Source organism: Typopeltis vanoorti, chromosome 16, assembly GCF_054136105.1.
Source record: "Typopeltis vanoorti isolate ZY-2024b chromosome 16, IOZ_Tvanoo_1.0, whole genome shotgun sequence".
Taxonomy (NCBI): Eukaryota; Metazoa; Arthropoda; class Arachnida; order Uropygi; family Thelyphonidae; genus Typopeltis; species Typopeltis vanoorti.
In genome coordinates, this window is record NC_143564.1 from 114,512,445 (window position 1) to 114,529,350 (window position 16,906).

A 16,906-nucleotide genomic window follows, 5' to 3' on the forward strand; every position below is an offset into this window, starting at 1 on the left:
ACTTGCATAAATCTTACCAAGAACACTTAGTAGGGAAATTTTTCTGCAATTTGCACATTCAGTTTTATTTCCATTTTTAAAGATGAGGTACGATGAGAGCTCTACTTTCTCTACTCTAAACATCCGGAATTTGACTCTCTGAAAAAGCCGCCTGAATTATGCAAGTTCACTGCATGCATAGATCTTAGCCTTCCTCCATATTTGAGTGTTTCTGGTCGAATATCATCTACTCATCAAGTGATTTTCCACATTTCTGGTTTTTGATGGATGTTTCTACTTCAAATAGCGGATACGCTTACCGAGTGGTTAGCGTATCGGCTCTCCAGCCAAAAGGCTGCAGGTTCGAATCCTGCCGAGGGTATGGATGTTGTGAATCTTTGTGAAAGTACTAATGGTGGTAGTCGGCAGTAGATGGCATTGGTGTCAGATGATGAAGGTTGGTGGAGTAGTGAAACGAAGAGCTGTAGAGTAGATGCCCTCCCTCGATGAGTCTTTCGACTCCCTGAAGGTGTGGTGTAATAATAATAATAATAATAATAAAAATATTGATATGTATTCCTGATTGCGTCTGCACAGTTAGCCAAGTGGCTATGAGCTTTGCAACCATATGCCTGGTAAAGGAGTGTTGTGTCCTGCATTCGATTCCTGTCGCTGACGTGGGGAGCTTAGGATCTTTCTCAGATATGGCCAAGTTAGCCAATCTTGGGCGTGTACCACAGGGTATTCCTCCATAGTTTATCTGGAATTTTTCCCTCCTGCAAGGAGGCCAACTGGTCCTGTGAACACATGCTTCTACAGACATATGATACCTCCAGGAATAAGGAGTAACCAACCTATTCCGTAGAATTTTGATTCCGGATGCCTACACTGTAAAAAATGTAGGTCTACGTGTGAGCGTAAATCAGGACAGGATTCCTGATTGCATTTTTTCTGAGTGTTTTCTACTATCATGCTATCACTGTTTCTTTCATTTAGCAATCTTTCCAAGTAATTACTACATACATCTAGAATACTTTTATCTTCAGGTTTCATGTTATCCTTATCATCTCTGATTCCTTTTACAGTACTCTTTCCTCCACTTCTAAGCATTTTTCGATAACCTCTAGAATATTTTGTCCCATTCCTGATATTTATTTTTTTAAGTTTTTATCAAAGAGTTACACAGTGCTTCACTTTCTTACATTTCTGTCTGTATTCTCTAAGAGCACAAGTTGATTTACTTGCCAGGAACCTTCCATATGCTTTTTTTCTTTTCCTTGACTGTCTCTTTAACTTACTGAGTTCACCATGGAGTTTTGATTTTTCTATCCTTACAGACAGCCTCACCGCATGCCTCTCCGGCTGAATTTGCTACTCAATCTCCAAGGTTTGGTTCTTGTTTTCAAACTCTTTAATTTTTTCTTGAATGATGTTCGTGTATTTCAGTCCACAGTTCAACTCTGAAAGCTGCTCAACTTTGATTTATTTTAAAACTTTCTTACACATTCTTCTTTTCAGTATGAAATTCACTTTTTATCCTGCTCAAAACTAAGTAGTGGTCACTTCCTGTTTCAAGTTATTTGTATATTCTTGTGTCCTGAACCAGTGGGAAGATATCACTATTAACTATAACATAGTCATCGATACTTTCTTATTTCTTGTCTTTTCTCCATGTGAATTTGTGCACATTTTTATGTTGGAACATGGTGTTAATAATAACTAATTCATGTACTGAACAGAAATCCAGTAGGCATTCACTATTATTATTAGCTTTGCTCTTTTCTCCAAATTTTTCCAAAACATTTCTATATGGCTGGTAATCATTTCCTACTCTGCTGTTTAAATCTCCAACAAGTACCAGCTTTTCCCTTTTTGTTGTGTCAGCTGCTTTCTCTATTTCAAAAAATTCCTTTACTTCTTCCTTAGTATAACCTTCAATGGGACCATAAGCACAAATAAGTCTCATTGTTCACTTTCCAATTCTGATATTTGCTCACATCACCTCTATTTCCTGCCATTCAAGAAGATTATCCTCATATTTAGTGTTGAATACTATAGCTACTCCTGCTTTTTATTATACCCCCTGATTGTTATTGCCTAATATAATGTATTGTGTGTTGCTTTTTGTCTTTTTTTCTTTCAGTAATGCTTATTATTTGAACTGATATTATTAAAGCTAGTATTTATTCAGTTTTTCTGCTAGTTTCATTTATTTTCTGTTGATGCTTCTTATTTTAATAGTGCCAGTCCTGAACTTTGCTGATGTTAATTTGGGATTTGTTTCATTAGCTGATGTTTTGCTTTTTGCCCTGGTTCCCTGACAAAAACAATTGGGGGGGGGGGCTTTGTTTAACTGAGCGTGAAATTCTGTCATGTTGTACCATCATTCTGCTGGTTTAAGCAAATAAAAATAAAATTGGGTTTGCTAAATCCCAAATTTCTATCCCATCTTCATTCGTTCATTATCCAGGTTGATACCTAGCAGGATGCATCATGAGAAGGTGAGGATTGGACATTAGATCAGAAGTCTTGGTCAGTTTTCTCCATTTCTGAAAAGGCTATGCAGAGGTCTTCTCTCACTTATTCAACTCTAACCCTTAAGCATGTATGAATTGCTGTAAGTCCACACAGTTAGCCTAGTGGCTCTGCACTTTGCAACCATTTGCCTTAGAAAGGAGTGTCCTGGGTTTGATTCCTGTCGCCGATGTGAGAAGCTTAAGGATCTTTCTCAGACATAGCCAGTTATGGACAGTAGGGTTTTTCTCCCCAGTTTATCCCTCAAGCAGGCAAACCGTCTCTGTGAACATACATGAAGCTACAGCCATAGAATATACTGGGAGGCATAGGTCTAGTCACCTTATCTTTGGGACAGGTACGACTTAGATGGGCTTAAGATAGCTCTTAAGATAACAGGCCAGTAGGCCTAACACGTAGAAGGGAGGAGAAGAATTGCTGTAATCACAAATCCCCCCCCCCCCATATATATATATATATATATATATATATATCACTGAAATAATTTTTAAAAATTCTACAAAAGCAGTTGGCATCAAATTTTGACAAATTTATAAAAATGAACCTATCTGAAGGAAGCAGTATGTGATTAACCATGCTTCTTTAATAAAATTGCATGCTTAAAATCTTATCTGTTGATATACAATTTAGTCTTGTGGGATGTTAATGCCAGTTATGAAAAGCCAATGTAGATATGCAAACTAGCTTGACACATACATTTTGTACTGTCTGCCACTTTTTTCCCCTTGAAATTCTTGTTACATTCTTTGGAAAAGTAAATTGAATACTTTTAATTTTATCTTACATCTGTCTGAAGTTTTTTGTTGTGGTAGTCCTTCTGCATCGCTTAAGAGATACTTCTGCTGTAATTAATGCTTTGTGTCTATGTAGACAGTTCTCAATGCAGTATGCTTTCATTTCAGCTTTCCAAAATAATCAATATGTTCAATCCAGAAAATAAAGAAAATCCATTATGTTTCTTATCGGAACAGTTTTGTTCTTTAGTCTGAGTTATCTGTCGAATGCTGGTAGAAGTGTGGCACTCACTATATATATATATATCTACTGCATTCAGAGAGAGAGAGAGAGAGAGAATTCGTCTGATATCAAAACCAGCATTTCTATACACACAGCGACTGACTCACTGTTAGGAAGTAGTATTTTTATGTAACTGTTGTTGTTTTATATATTAGAAAAGCATGATGATTTGCACAGAACTCTTTTAGTAATTGAATCTAATTTCAAAAGTTTCCATATATGCATAATATTTATTCCCATTTGTTTAGAGTTTAGGTGTAGTCCTCTATGTTCTGGTTTGTGGAGCTCTACCTTTTGATGGCAGCACTCTTCATTCTCTAAGAACAAGAGTTCTTTCTGGAAAGTTTAGAATTCCATACTTTATGTCTAGTGGTGAGTTTTATTTTGCTATTTTTAAAAAATTGACGTTTGTTTTGTATGTATGCTCTTCTTTAATACATTATTAAAGATAAAAGTATGAAAAGTAGATTTGAATAAGAAAATGGGTGTATTTATTTGAACCTATGGTGTTTTTCTTTATTTTTGTAGTTAGATCTCTGCAAATCTAACTTGATCTGCAGAGATTTTTATATTGTAAAAATTGAGAAAATCTGAGAGGAGGAAAATACACACCCACACACACACACACACAAAGTTATTTTCTCTCTTAATTTTCTTTTAATTATGCTTAATATGAATAATCGGGATTTCTTTATATAACTGAAATATACACTGAAGTATTCCACCTGAGTATAAAATATCGCTGGGATCCATTCATCTGTCCATGATACATTCTTTTCGAGTATTCCCAAAAAGATGAAACATTCTTTTCGAGTATTCCCAAAAAGATGAAACATTCTTTATATTCTGTGATGAGTGATTCATTCTTCTGGTTGGAAGGATATGCTTGAATACTAGGTCACTAGTACACTTGTATACTACTTCATTGTTTGCTTTGACTGATTTCTCTCTTGTTTCAGATATACCTTCCTGGAGGGTGGACACGTGGGCACAAAAATAATCCCTTTCTTCCAATCTTACTTTTAATGACATTGAAATTTCTATTAAAGATGTACTTTATCCTCTTGGGATTACTGTAACCTCAAATATCTCTTGGCACAAATATTTCAAATATTAGGTTTTCTCTTTCACTCCAAAAAGCTTCAAACTCTATTCAAGTCACAAATTCATCCAACCATTGAGTATTGATGTCACGTGTGGTGATGATGTCCCTAAGAGCTCCCTAAAAATACTGAATCTGTACTGAAAAGAGCAGTTAGCTTAATTAATGATCCCTCTATCACTAATACACTTTGCCAAAACACAACTGTGCTTTATCAAGCAGAAAGAAATGAAGCAGTAAGTGAATGCTTATGTAAAAGTGAGGTAAAAGTCATGTATAAGTGAAATAAAGCAGAGTAGCTCATTCTCACATCGGTTCATTTTCTGCAACTTTCATCTTGACAAATACATCTGTGGCCACTATTCATCAGAATTGACATCAATAATTCCTCCATTCTCTATCATATTCATTCAAATGTATGCATCAGCTAATCATACCTCTTCAGTTCAGCTTCAAACCAATAGAACAAATGTCATCTTCTGGATTGTGTTCCTTGAGAAACGCATAAGGTGGTGTTTGGGGAAAACACTGGCATACAGAGTGAGATAAGCAACATTTAAGCTTTTCAGTATAGAAAGGCATATTCTGTGATTGATTTGGATGTTTTCTTAGTCATTATATAGTTAAATTTTCTGCATACTGTTTTTTAGGTATATATTTATATTTTATATTTATTTATCTTTACAACTGTAAATAAGAACTCTAGAAAGCCTTTATAATCAAGTATATGAATACTAAAGGCAAAATGTAGTGCATCATTTCCAATTTTTCTATCCTCAATAACTATGTTATAGTTATTGAAGGGCTCTCAATGAGAGCGTTTAGGAAAGAAAGGAAGGAATTTCTCCCCTCTAGGTAGCACTCCTGATATGCTATCCATCACCACCACTACAGAAGAAACAGGTGTGGATGCAATTCTGTTCTTAGTTTTTTGTTAAGTTTGGTGACTAACTTTTTACTCTTTAGGAGATTACTTCATACAAGCAGCCATTGAGGAATGTACAGGGTGATCAAAATTAAAATATCCTTGTTTAAGGTCTTGTGGAGTGCCACCTAATGATCCAAATGCTTCAAAGGTTAGCAGGAATACATTGTACATCATGTGGAAACGATATCTGAGAAAAAAAAAAGTAGTTCCAAAATTTACTCTCAGGGACACTGTATGATCTACTGAATGTAGATATAATTTTTCTGTGTGTGTGTGTAAGGAGAAAATGACATGAGCATAAATAATATTTTTATTTGTTTTCATTAGGCATTCATGGGCTGTACTGTTCAAGTTATTATTATTACTTGGCACCTCCAAGGAGTCCAATGACTCATCAAGGAAAGGCACTCAATCCACCAACTGCATCAATGCCATCTACTATCCACTGTCACAAGTATTTTCACAGACAATCACAAACATCCATGCCCACGGTGGGATTCGAATCCGAGGCCTTTTGGCTGGAGAGTGGATATGCTAACCAGGCTAGCTATATTTGGATGATTTCAATAAATCCTGTCTCTAAGAAATCTCCAGATCCAAAAGTCATAGGGGAGTCAGATCAGGTGAACGAGGTGGCCATGCAGTGGGAAATGCACACCTTATCACTATGATTATATGAAGTGTTCTCAAAGACCCTCCTGTACAAATTGACTGATGTGTGGAGAAGTCCCATCTTGCATGAAAATGACTGAATCCATGCACAGGTGTTGTTGTAGCACAACAAAATTGTTCATCACATCGCAATGCCTCTCAGATGATAAACAAAGCTGTAAACCAATGCAGACAGTAACTTTGGATGAATGCAAAGGAATTTGTTGGATTGTATTCGAGTTTTACATAGCCCATACTTGGCAGTTGTGGGTATTCACAGCTCCATTGAAAGTGAGCCTCTTTTTAACCCCACAAAATCATATACAGCCATGCAGCATCCAGCTCCACTCGAGCAAGGAATGTTAAATCAAATGTCAGTCGACTTTCAAAATTCTGTGGGTACAATTCCTGTGTGAGGGTTATCTTGAATGGATAGAAATGCAGAATCTTTCATAGAATTTTCTATATAGTTGTGTAAGGCACATCCATGTATTTGATACAGCATGTGCATTTGCAGGAACCAACACTGTTATTCATAGCCAACTTCACAACAGCAGTAGCAACTTCATTCACTTTCTGTGATACTGATTGGTTTGCGATCTCTGCCAAGTCTAACTCCCAATGATCCCATTTCTTCAAAATAACTAATCATTTGTTGCAAAGCACATGGAGATAGTGGACCTCACTGACATTTGTTTAAGCGACAAAATTCGTTGAATGCAGCAGCAGCATTGCAATTGTTTAGGTAGTACAGCTTCACAAGCAATGTGTGTTGGAGCAAGGTTAGTGCCATCACAATGGACAGTATTAACAACCATAATGAAGGGAAAAATCCTGTGTCCATCTTTTTAAACCCTCCTGCAACTTGCCAAGTTGCATGATATGCAAATTCCACGCATTTGGAATTTACAAAGTCTCCAGTGGTGAATTCTAGAACTGTTTTTATTTATTTATTATTATTATTATTATTATTATTATTATTCAGGCCTCTATGGAGTCAAGAGACTCATCATGGGAGACCTTCCTAGGAAACACAAAGTCTGCCATACCACTCCTTGAACTCATTTACTGTTCTTGCTCGCACCACTCTATCAGGCAATGCATTCCAAAGAAACCACTCCTCACCTTCTTGCTCACAGCTTCCTTTCGTAACTTCCAGGGATGGCTCCTTGTCATTGCTCCTTCCCGCTGTTCCACCAAGTGAAAGAACTCCCAAGTATAAACCCTATAACTGCCTCTCAACAGTTTTTAAAAGTCTCAATCATATCACCTCTCCTTCTTCTATCCACCAAACTGCAGTCCACATTCCCTCGGCCTATCCTCATAATTAACATTGTGCAGTCTTAAAACCATCTCTGTTATCTGCCTCTGTACCTTTTCCACAGTTAATTTATCTCCTTCAAATCCTGAGGAACAAATTTGAGAACAATAGTCTAAGTGTGTTCTGATCAGGGTCTTATACAATGGAATGATAACTCTTTTATCTCTGCAGGTCACCATCCTTCAGTATTGCAGCAATCCTCTGGGATACCTTCACCACCTTTTGCAATATGTTCCCTGAATTTTAGTTTTCTATCAGTCATGACCTCCAGATCTCTTGTCTCCCCCACCTCCTCCAGTACAGCTCCTCCAATTGAGTATGCAGCTTCCCATCGATGTATCTCAAACTTCAAGACTTTACATTTTGCTGCATTAAACCTACACTCTCATTCATTTGCTCATGAGCGCCTCCGTTGCGCAATTGGAAGAACAACGGTACATTGCGCCCTTCGATTGGAATAGGCCTAAGTTCGATTCTCGTTGCGACGGGAGGAATCTTTATCTGGTCGATTTCAATCGAAGATGAGTTAGCTGATCTCATACGGAGGTAGCAGGGTTTTTTCTCCTGGAAACTCGGGTTTTTCATCCCGCATACATACAAATTGGCCCTTCAGAACACACGCAATTTACAGACAAAAATTACTAGTTGTGTTGGAGGTGGGCGGTAGATGGCATTGATGGAGATGATTTGTAGTAGAGGTTAGGTGTAGAGACAGTTGTAGATGTCCTCCTGCGATGAGTCTTCGGACTCCTTGGAGCTATCAGGAATAATAATAATAATAATCTTGTGTAGCTTATTCAAATCCTCTTGCAGGGCTACCACATCTGCACTATTACTAATAACCCTTCCCAGCTTCACATCATCTGCAAACAACTGAATATCCCCTTGCAATCCATTGGCAATGTCATTGATATAAAGGTTAAACAATACAGGTCCCAGCACTGAGCTCTGTGGAACCCTGCCTGTAACCTTCTGCCTCCTTGATATTGCCCCATCATACACAACTCTCTGATACCTATCAGACAGCCAATCCTGAATTCAGTTGACTGACCTGACATCTAAATCTATGTGCCTCAACTTAAGTATCAGCTTATCATGTGGCACCCTGTCAAATGCCTTTGCAAAATCCAAAAAAACGGCAGTATATGCTCTCCCTCATCTATTGCTCTTGTCACTTTATTATAAAAGGCAATCATATTACTAAAGCAAGAGCAGCCCTTTATTATTATTTTTTTTTCTCAGATATCGCTTCTGCATGATGCACGATGTATTCCTGCAAAGTTTTGCAGCATTTGGATCACCGAATCACACTCCACAAGGCTTTAAACAGGGATATTTTAGTTTGATCACCCTGTATTTAAACATGATAGTTATTGTTAACCATTTAAAATTAATTTTGTTGAAGACTGAATAACGTAAAGTATGTTAACAATATATTTGTTGTTTAAACATTATTTGTTCAGTGAGCATAGTCATGTTTCTTTAAATATTTTTATTGTGTTGCTGTTAACTATTAACACAAGTTAATTAATGAAATTTTGGTATTCAGAATGTGAACATCTTATTCGACATATGCTGATTGTGGATCCTGAGAGGCGGTTAAGTATTGATCAAATCCTGCGCCACAGATGGGTTCAACAAGATGGTCCAGATTTAGAATTTGAACAACTACTTAATCGATATAGTCTGATTAATGCTGTTAAAGATGTAGAAGCAGTCAGTGATATTGTAATAGACTTTGTTACGCAATTGCCAGGTGTGACCAAAGAGCAAGTACTTGAGGTTAGTGATATATCATTAAATTTTCTTTCAGATGTTTTAGCTCAAAATGTAACTGGCTATATAACTCCATAATGTTAATGTAACTCCTTAATGTTAAAAGTGTTACAAATTTGAATTTTAGAATAATGAAAGATCCAACATTGGTGTGGGGAGGGGAGGTTTAGAGAAAATACCAACAGAAGACTTGGATTTAATTTGATGTTGTAGATGAACATCAGCAAGTGTAAATACATTTCATTGCACAAGATATCTGCATTCTTGAAAGTTAGAGAGAGAAAAAGTAATTCAAGTGCCTTTGAAAAATGAAATTAATCGATTAAAGAAAAAAAAAAAGGAATCAGTGGAACAGAATAGCAAACTTATATGTGATTTTCCTTGTACAACTTTTTTCATTGAAATTTTTTCTCCCCTACTTTTCTTGAGTTAGAAAGTGCAAAATCCATTAAAGATAGGAATTAAAGATATAATATTGAAGAATAATAACTGAGACCCTACTAAATATTGCCAGCGAGATTGGCAGAATGAACTATAAAAGAAGGATGAAAGACAATTGTGTGATGAAATCATAAACCTTCTCAGAAAGAGAAGAGAAATGAAAACACTAATCAAAAGGATGACCCAAGACATGAGAAACTTCAGAACAAGGAGAATTAGAATTACAATAAACAACAGCATGAGTATAAAAGGAGTGAGAAGAGATTTGTCCATAGGACAAAATAAATTAATAACCCTTGAAGATGAAAATAGAGTACTAATTAAAGACAAAGATCATAAGAAGAATAGACTCCTTTTATGCCAAGTTGTATGATGATTCTTAAGACTTAAAACCAATATTATTATTATTATTATTACATGACACCTCCAGGGAGTCCAAAGACTCATCGAGGGAGGGTACCTACTCTACAACTCTTCATCACATCCATCTACACCAACGACATCTACTGCCCACCACCAACACCACTAGTATTTTTCACAGACAATCACAAACATCCATGTCAATGGTGGGATTTGAATCTACAGCCTTTTGGCTGGAGAGCGGATACCAGGCCAAGGCTGGCAATATGAAAGAAAAATGCAATATCCCAAATGAAAGAGGAAGAAATATGCCCTGATGTTTTCAAAGAAATTCAATATGCAATGGGTAATGGAAAGACAGTAGGTGAAGATGAGTTGCCAATAGAAGTTCTGAAGGCTGGTGGTGTACCAGTCATGACTATGTTAAGTAAAGTTTATATATCATGCCTAAAACAGAAGAGAATATCAAAGAATTGGAACAATGCTATCCTTTGCTGATGATATTGTTCTTTTAAGAAACTCTGCAGAAGAACTTCAACAAATGATCACTGAATTGAATACAAAAAAAAAGGATTAAATATAAAAAGAAAACAAAAATAATGGGTAATACATTACCAAAAAGACAGTACAAACGGAACACCAGGAAATTGATATAGTAACCTCCTTTGTTTACCTAGGAGATAAAAGATTACAGTACAGGGTGACTGTAAAGAAAAAATTATATTTAGTCAACTTGGTTGGATATCCTTTGGAAAACACCATGAAGCCCTCAAAGGAAACATCCCAATCTGCCTAAAAAGAAAAATATTCGACAGTTGTATGCTTCCAGTCATGACATATGGAAGTGAAACATTCACTTTGACTAAAATAATTGAACAAGTTGAGGATTACCCAAAGGAAAATGGAAAGATAATTACTTGGTATTACCATTCTAGATAGAAAGCTTAACTTTGGTCAGAGCTCAGACTAGGAGGGCAAGCAACGTTATAACAGTCATTGAAAGATCCAAATGGCAATGGGCAGGTCATATTGCAAGAAGTAACACTCGAAAACAGGAAAGTTTATATTATGGTATGTCAGAATGGTATCCTAGAGATGGAATGAGAATTACAGGAAGACCAAAGAGACAGTGGGAGGATGAGATTAAAGCAATGGCAGGAACTCAGTGGCATAGAAAGGCTGAAGATAGGAATGAATGGGGGACTTTAGGGGAGGTCTTCATCCAGCAGTGGATAGAAAATGACTGATGATGATGAATATTGAAGAAATATTGCATTTTGGCTGAAAGAGAATTAGATAACTCTTGTATGGTTCTTCGATTATTTTTGATTTTTAAATTAATGACGTTTGCATGAAATTCTATCATTCCTTAGCAGTAATTGTGAAGTCACAATAATAAGAGAATTTAAAAAATAGTATACATTTTTTTAAAGTATTATCAAAATCACAGCTATTAACTGTTTTCCGTTTTGTCCATAATGGACAAATACATGAAAGATTCATTGGATTTACAGACATAAGTGATGATAGAACATCTAGTGGTCTTTTTAGACATGTAAACAGAGTTAAGGAATTTATCGAGGACAAGTTAGTTGGTCAAACTTATAATGGTGCCTGTGTACTGAGTGGCCATATTAATGGCTTACAGAGGAAAGTTATCAAGGCATATCTTTTAGCAATATTTACATATTGCTATGCCCACATTTTGAATTTAGTTCTGAAGCAAAGCCTCTCGAATATCAAGGAATGTAGATTGTTTTTCCAAACTATCAGTGCATTGGCGGCATACTTCTCTAAATCGTTGAAAAGAATAAATGCTTTGCAAGATTTTGTTGCTAAGAAATTATCCTCTATTGCACCAACCACATGGAACTTTACTTCCTGTTTAACAAGCACAGTAAAACGTCACAAAAATCAACTCATTAGATTTTTTTTAAACATAGTGGAACATTCTGGGGAATGGGATGTGGATGCTGTAATCAAACTCGTGTTTTTTTTTTTTTTTTTTGCATTTCTTGCAAGATGTTCAAACAATTTTGTTGCTAGAAATGTTTTCTGTTTCATTTGGGATGTCTTGAATAATATACTGCAAACTTCATCCTGTGATATATTGTACTGTTGTAAAAAAAAGTGCATTACGCTATAAAGCAGCTTAGAAATGACATAGAACATGTATTTGATGATATTTGGGTTTCTGTATCAAAGGAGAAACATACAATTGATTAGCCGAGACCTAAGAGATGAAAAGGAGAAACGGAGAAGAGCATGTGCCTTTGATTATTATTATTATTATTATTATTATACACCTCCAGGGAGTCCAAAGACACATTGAGAGAGAGTGTGTCAACAGCATTTTGCGAGTATTAGGCTTAACATTTTGCGAGCCATTAGTAGCAGAGGCTCTACCAATCGACCAACCTTTGCTGGCTTACCAGGGAATAGTCGACTGCATGTGCCTGGAGATGGAAGAAAGATATCTTCACTTTCAAAACTTTAGTTTTTTTCAACTACTTTATAGTGAAAGATATGGTCAATATGTGAAGACGTTTCCTGATGATATTTTCGAAAACTTAAAGGATTTCTATGGCCCAGTTTTTGACTACATTCGCTTGAAAAATTAACTGAAAGTACTATTTTCTCCTGAAGAATTTGCCAGGAAACCAGTGCATCACCTATTAAAATTCATGCAAGAAAATCAACTTTAGGTTGCATTCAAGGAAATTTATAAGTTAGCAGAACCTGTCATGTCGATTCTGAACTCTACTGCTAACAGTCAAGCATTCTTTTTTTTGGCTATGAAGAGAATAGATGCGTGTTATAGAGGAACATAAACACAGGAAAGGTTGTGTGGCCTAAGCTTAATAGCTATTGAAAACACACTGATGGTGGAACTGAAGAAAAAACTTTCATTTTATGATGATGTGCTAACACAATTTTTAAGAAAAACAAAAGATTGGAACTTGTATATAAATAAAGTAAAACGAGTTATTTCAGCCTTTCTTTGATTCAGTCTGGAAAAATGATAATTTCCCAAGTAATTAATTTTTTCAATTTCTGTGTGAACTATGAATATATATATATATTTAAAAATTGTATCAAAATTCAAATCATCTGTTTCTCACTAGTATTTGCCGCTGATAATCTAACCTCACCAAGAAGCATCAACCCTTTGTTTCCCAGAAAAACGGCACGTGTGAAACAAAGCTATTGTTCATTTGACCTTTATGCTTTCCATATTTAAAATTATAATATTAACATGCTGTCACATTCACACCTGGGTATCTGTTGTTCCTTTATTCCCTGCGAGGTACTAGCTTTTAGTGTATGTATGCTGCTTCCACGTCGAGCGGTTGCATTTTCACAAAGCTTATATGGCATGTTAGTCCAACTTCCATGGTAGAATTTTATTTCTAAAATTAACATTTGTTAAGTGTCTGAATGATATCAAATATCTCAAACACAATTCAAACTGATTTCAAGTTATATATATATTCATTTTGCTTTTCATAAATTGAGCACTTTCTGTATCCAGTGGCTGTATTACAAATAGCTGTTACACATATTTTCTGGAACTGAAAATTTGAAAGTGGATGTTAAGACAAATGTTTGATTAGGGGTTATGTTTAGTGCTACAATAAATCTGTTCTTTTTACACAATTTTTAGTGAAGATGATAAATTAAATATGGAAATAGACAACAGAATCAACAAAGCTGGTATGGTAAGAAGTCAACTGAATAAATTTATATGGAATAAGAGAGAAATTAGTCAAAACACTAAATTAGCTATATACAAGACAGTGTTCAAACCGATTTTAATTAATGGATCTGAGAGCTGGGTTAGAAATAAAACACTTGACCAAAGACTAGAGAAAGTTTAGAGGGCTGAACAGATGGCATCAGTGGCAATATCATATTAAAAACAAGGATATTAGGAAAGAACTTAATATTGTTAGCATCCAGGAATGTGTTAACAGAGCTAATCTCAGGTGGTATGGTCAATTAAACAGAATGGAAGAGGAAAGGTTAGCAAAACAAGTGTTCTTTGCCAGGTTGGGACGAAAAACACCCAGAGGAAGACCAAGATATAGGTGTATTGATACAGTAAAAAGTGCCTTAGAAGATAGAAATGTTGGAGTCTTGACAGGTAACAGATTGTGGAGGAAAATTGTAGATAGGAAGTTAGTAATGGTGTAAGTTTTTCAGGCAGTACTATTATATCCTGTACACCTCTTGGGGGTACATATCAGGAATTTGATGATGATGATAAATCTGTTCTTTGCATGCATGTGGCATAGCCTGCAGGAGCAGTGTTTTCCCATTAAGTGTGTTGTTTGAGTTGTCTTACACTAATTGTTCCTGAATTTAGTACACAGATGTTAAATATCTCTTTACTGTATTTAGTGATAAACAAAGCTAATTGTTTTTCTTGCTTGTGCAGTATAGCATCTACTGAGGTTGCAAAGTTTTTAGCAGTATAGGGATATTTTAATTCTAGTCTTCAGAAACAACAGATAGTAAAAATTTATCTGTTCCTGAATAAAAATGAATACCTCTGTGTATTATAAGAAGTTGTTGATCTACAACAAAATACCAGCATATGTGAGATTTATAAGACAGAAGAGCCACTAAAAAAGACAAAAAAAACTAATGAATGTAGGATTCTCGAAAGTGTGGATAATTCCAATAACGATTGGATATTATGTATCCTATTATTGCATAAAATATATATAACAGAAAATTCTTAAATAACAGCAAAATACACATAAACCAGAAAAATACACATAACATGCACAACAAATTTTATGTAATGATTTACTGCTCCATCAAACCACGTGTATTCCTGCCATGCATACATTATTAGTTCATTGGATTAGCCTCTCCCTATAGTTTTTAACTGAACTACTAAACGTATTAGTGGCTGCTTATTATTGGTTAGTTATTTATACTTTGCAAACAAATCTCTTTTCCTCTCCTCGTCCGTTTTTTGTAAATATGGTATCATAAATTCACTTATTCTTTTATTATTATTATTTAGGCCTCCATGGGGTCAAAAGACCTCCTCACGGGAGGTCCTACCTTCCTAGGAAACACAAAGTCTATCAAGACTCCTCGCGGGAGGTCCCTCCTAGGAAACACAAAGTCTATCATACCACTCCTTGAATTCATTGACCGTTCTCGCTCTCAACACTACCAGGCAGTGCATTCCACATTTCAACCACCCTCCATGTAAAGAAACCACTCCTCGTCCTCTTGCTCACAACTTCCTTTCGTAACTTCCAGGGCTAGCCCCTTGTCATCACCCCTTCCCACTGTTCAACCAAGCGAAAGAACTTCCTAGTGTCAACCCTGTAACCACCTCTCAACAGTTTAAAAGTCTCAATCATATCACCTCTCCTTCTTCTATCTACCAAACTCTGCAGTCCACATTCCCTCAGCCGATTCTCATAACTAACATTGTACAATCCTGAAATCATCATTGTTATCCGCCTCTGTACCCTTTCCGGTTAATTTATCCCCTTCAAATCCCGGGGACCAAATCTGAGAACAATAGTCAAAGTGTGGTCTGATCAGGGTCTTATACAACAGAATGATATCTCTTTTATCTCTGTAGGTCAGCATCCTTCTCAGTATTGCAGCAATCCTCTGGGTTACCTTCGCCACCTTCGCAATATGTCCTCTGAATTTCAGGTTTCTATCGATCATCAATCCCTCCCCAGATTTTTTATCTCCCCTATTTCCTCCTTACAACTCCTCTAATAGAATATGCAGCATACCATCGATGCGTCTCAAAGTCAAAGGAGCTTACATTTTGCTGCATTAAACCGACACCCCCATTCATTTGCCCATCTGTGTATCTTATTCAAATCCTCTTACAGGGCTACCACATCTGCACTATTACTAATAACCCTTTCCAGCTTCACATCATCTGCAAACAACTGAATATTCCCCTGCAATCCACTGACAATGTCATTGATATAAAGGTTAAACAATATAGGTCCCAGTACTGAGCCCTGCAGGACCCCCATTTGTAACTTCTGCCTCCTTGAAACTGCCCCACCATACACGACTCTACAATACCTATCAGACAGTGAATCCAGTTGACCAACCCAACATCCAAACCCATGTGCTGTAACTTAAATATCAGCTTATCATTTGGCACCATGTCGAATGCCTTTGCTAAATCCAAGAAAATGGCAGTATATGCCTTTCCCTCATCTGCTGCTCTTGTAACTTTAGTATAAAATGCTAGCATCTTACTAAAACAAGTGCACCCTTAACAAATTCATGTTGATTCTCACAGATAACATTACCCTCATCTGCCCAATGCTGTATACGGTTCCTCACTAATTTCTCCAAGATCTCAACAACTATTGATGACACACAAACTGGCCTATAATTAGACACATGTTTCTGCTTATTTTCATTGTCTTTGTCTTGTTTTTGCTGATTTTCATACCAAATCTATTACAACAGTTATTCAATTAAGTCAGGGAATCCTGCAGACTTGTATTGGATTTATTTAAAAGTATGACATCATCTGCATAAAGTAAAAAGCTGAGATTAGCATCTCCAATTTTGATATCAGATTTAATACTGCTTTCCTTCATAATGTGATCCATATAGATAATGAATAACAGAGGGGATAAGGTACATCCTTGTCTGTCACCAGATTTAACATCACACCACCTTCCCATACTTCGTTCAATTATGACTGCTGACTTACAACTCAAATAAATACTAAGTATTGCTTGATATAATGCCCCATTGACACCATATAACTGTAGCATTTTGAACA

General features: G+C 36.1%; 1 protein-coding gene across 3 annotated transcripts in view; it reads left to right on the forward strand.

Moving 5' to 3' along the window:
- The window catches only part of Sik3 (Salt-inducible kinase 3), a 328,804-nt gene that overhangs the window by 157,636 nt on the left and 154,262 nt on the right, over positions 1 to 16,906 (forward strand). For all 3 annotated transcript variants that reach the window (XM_090406156.1, XM_090406154.1, XM_090406155.1), the window contains exons 6-7: positions 3,780 to 3,903; positions 9,083 to 9,315. In XM_090406156.1, coding sequence (XP_090262282.1) covers positions 3,780 to 3,903; positions 9,083 to 9,315 — 357 coding nt within the window. The remainder of the gene's footprint in view (positions 1 to 3,779; positions 3,904 to 9,082; positions 9,316 to 16,906) is intronic.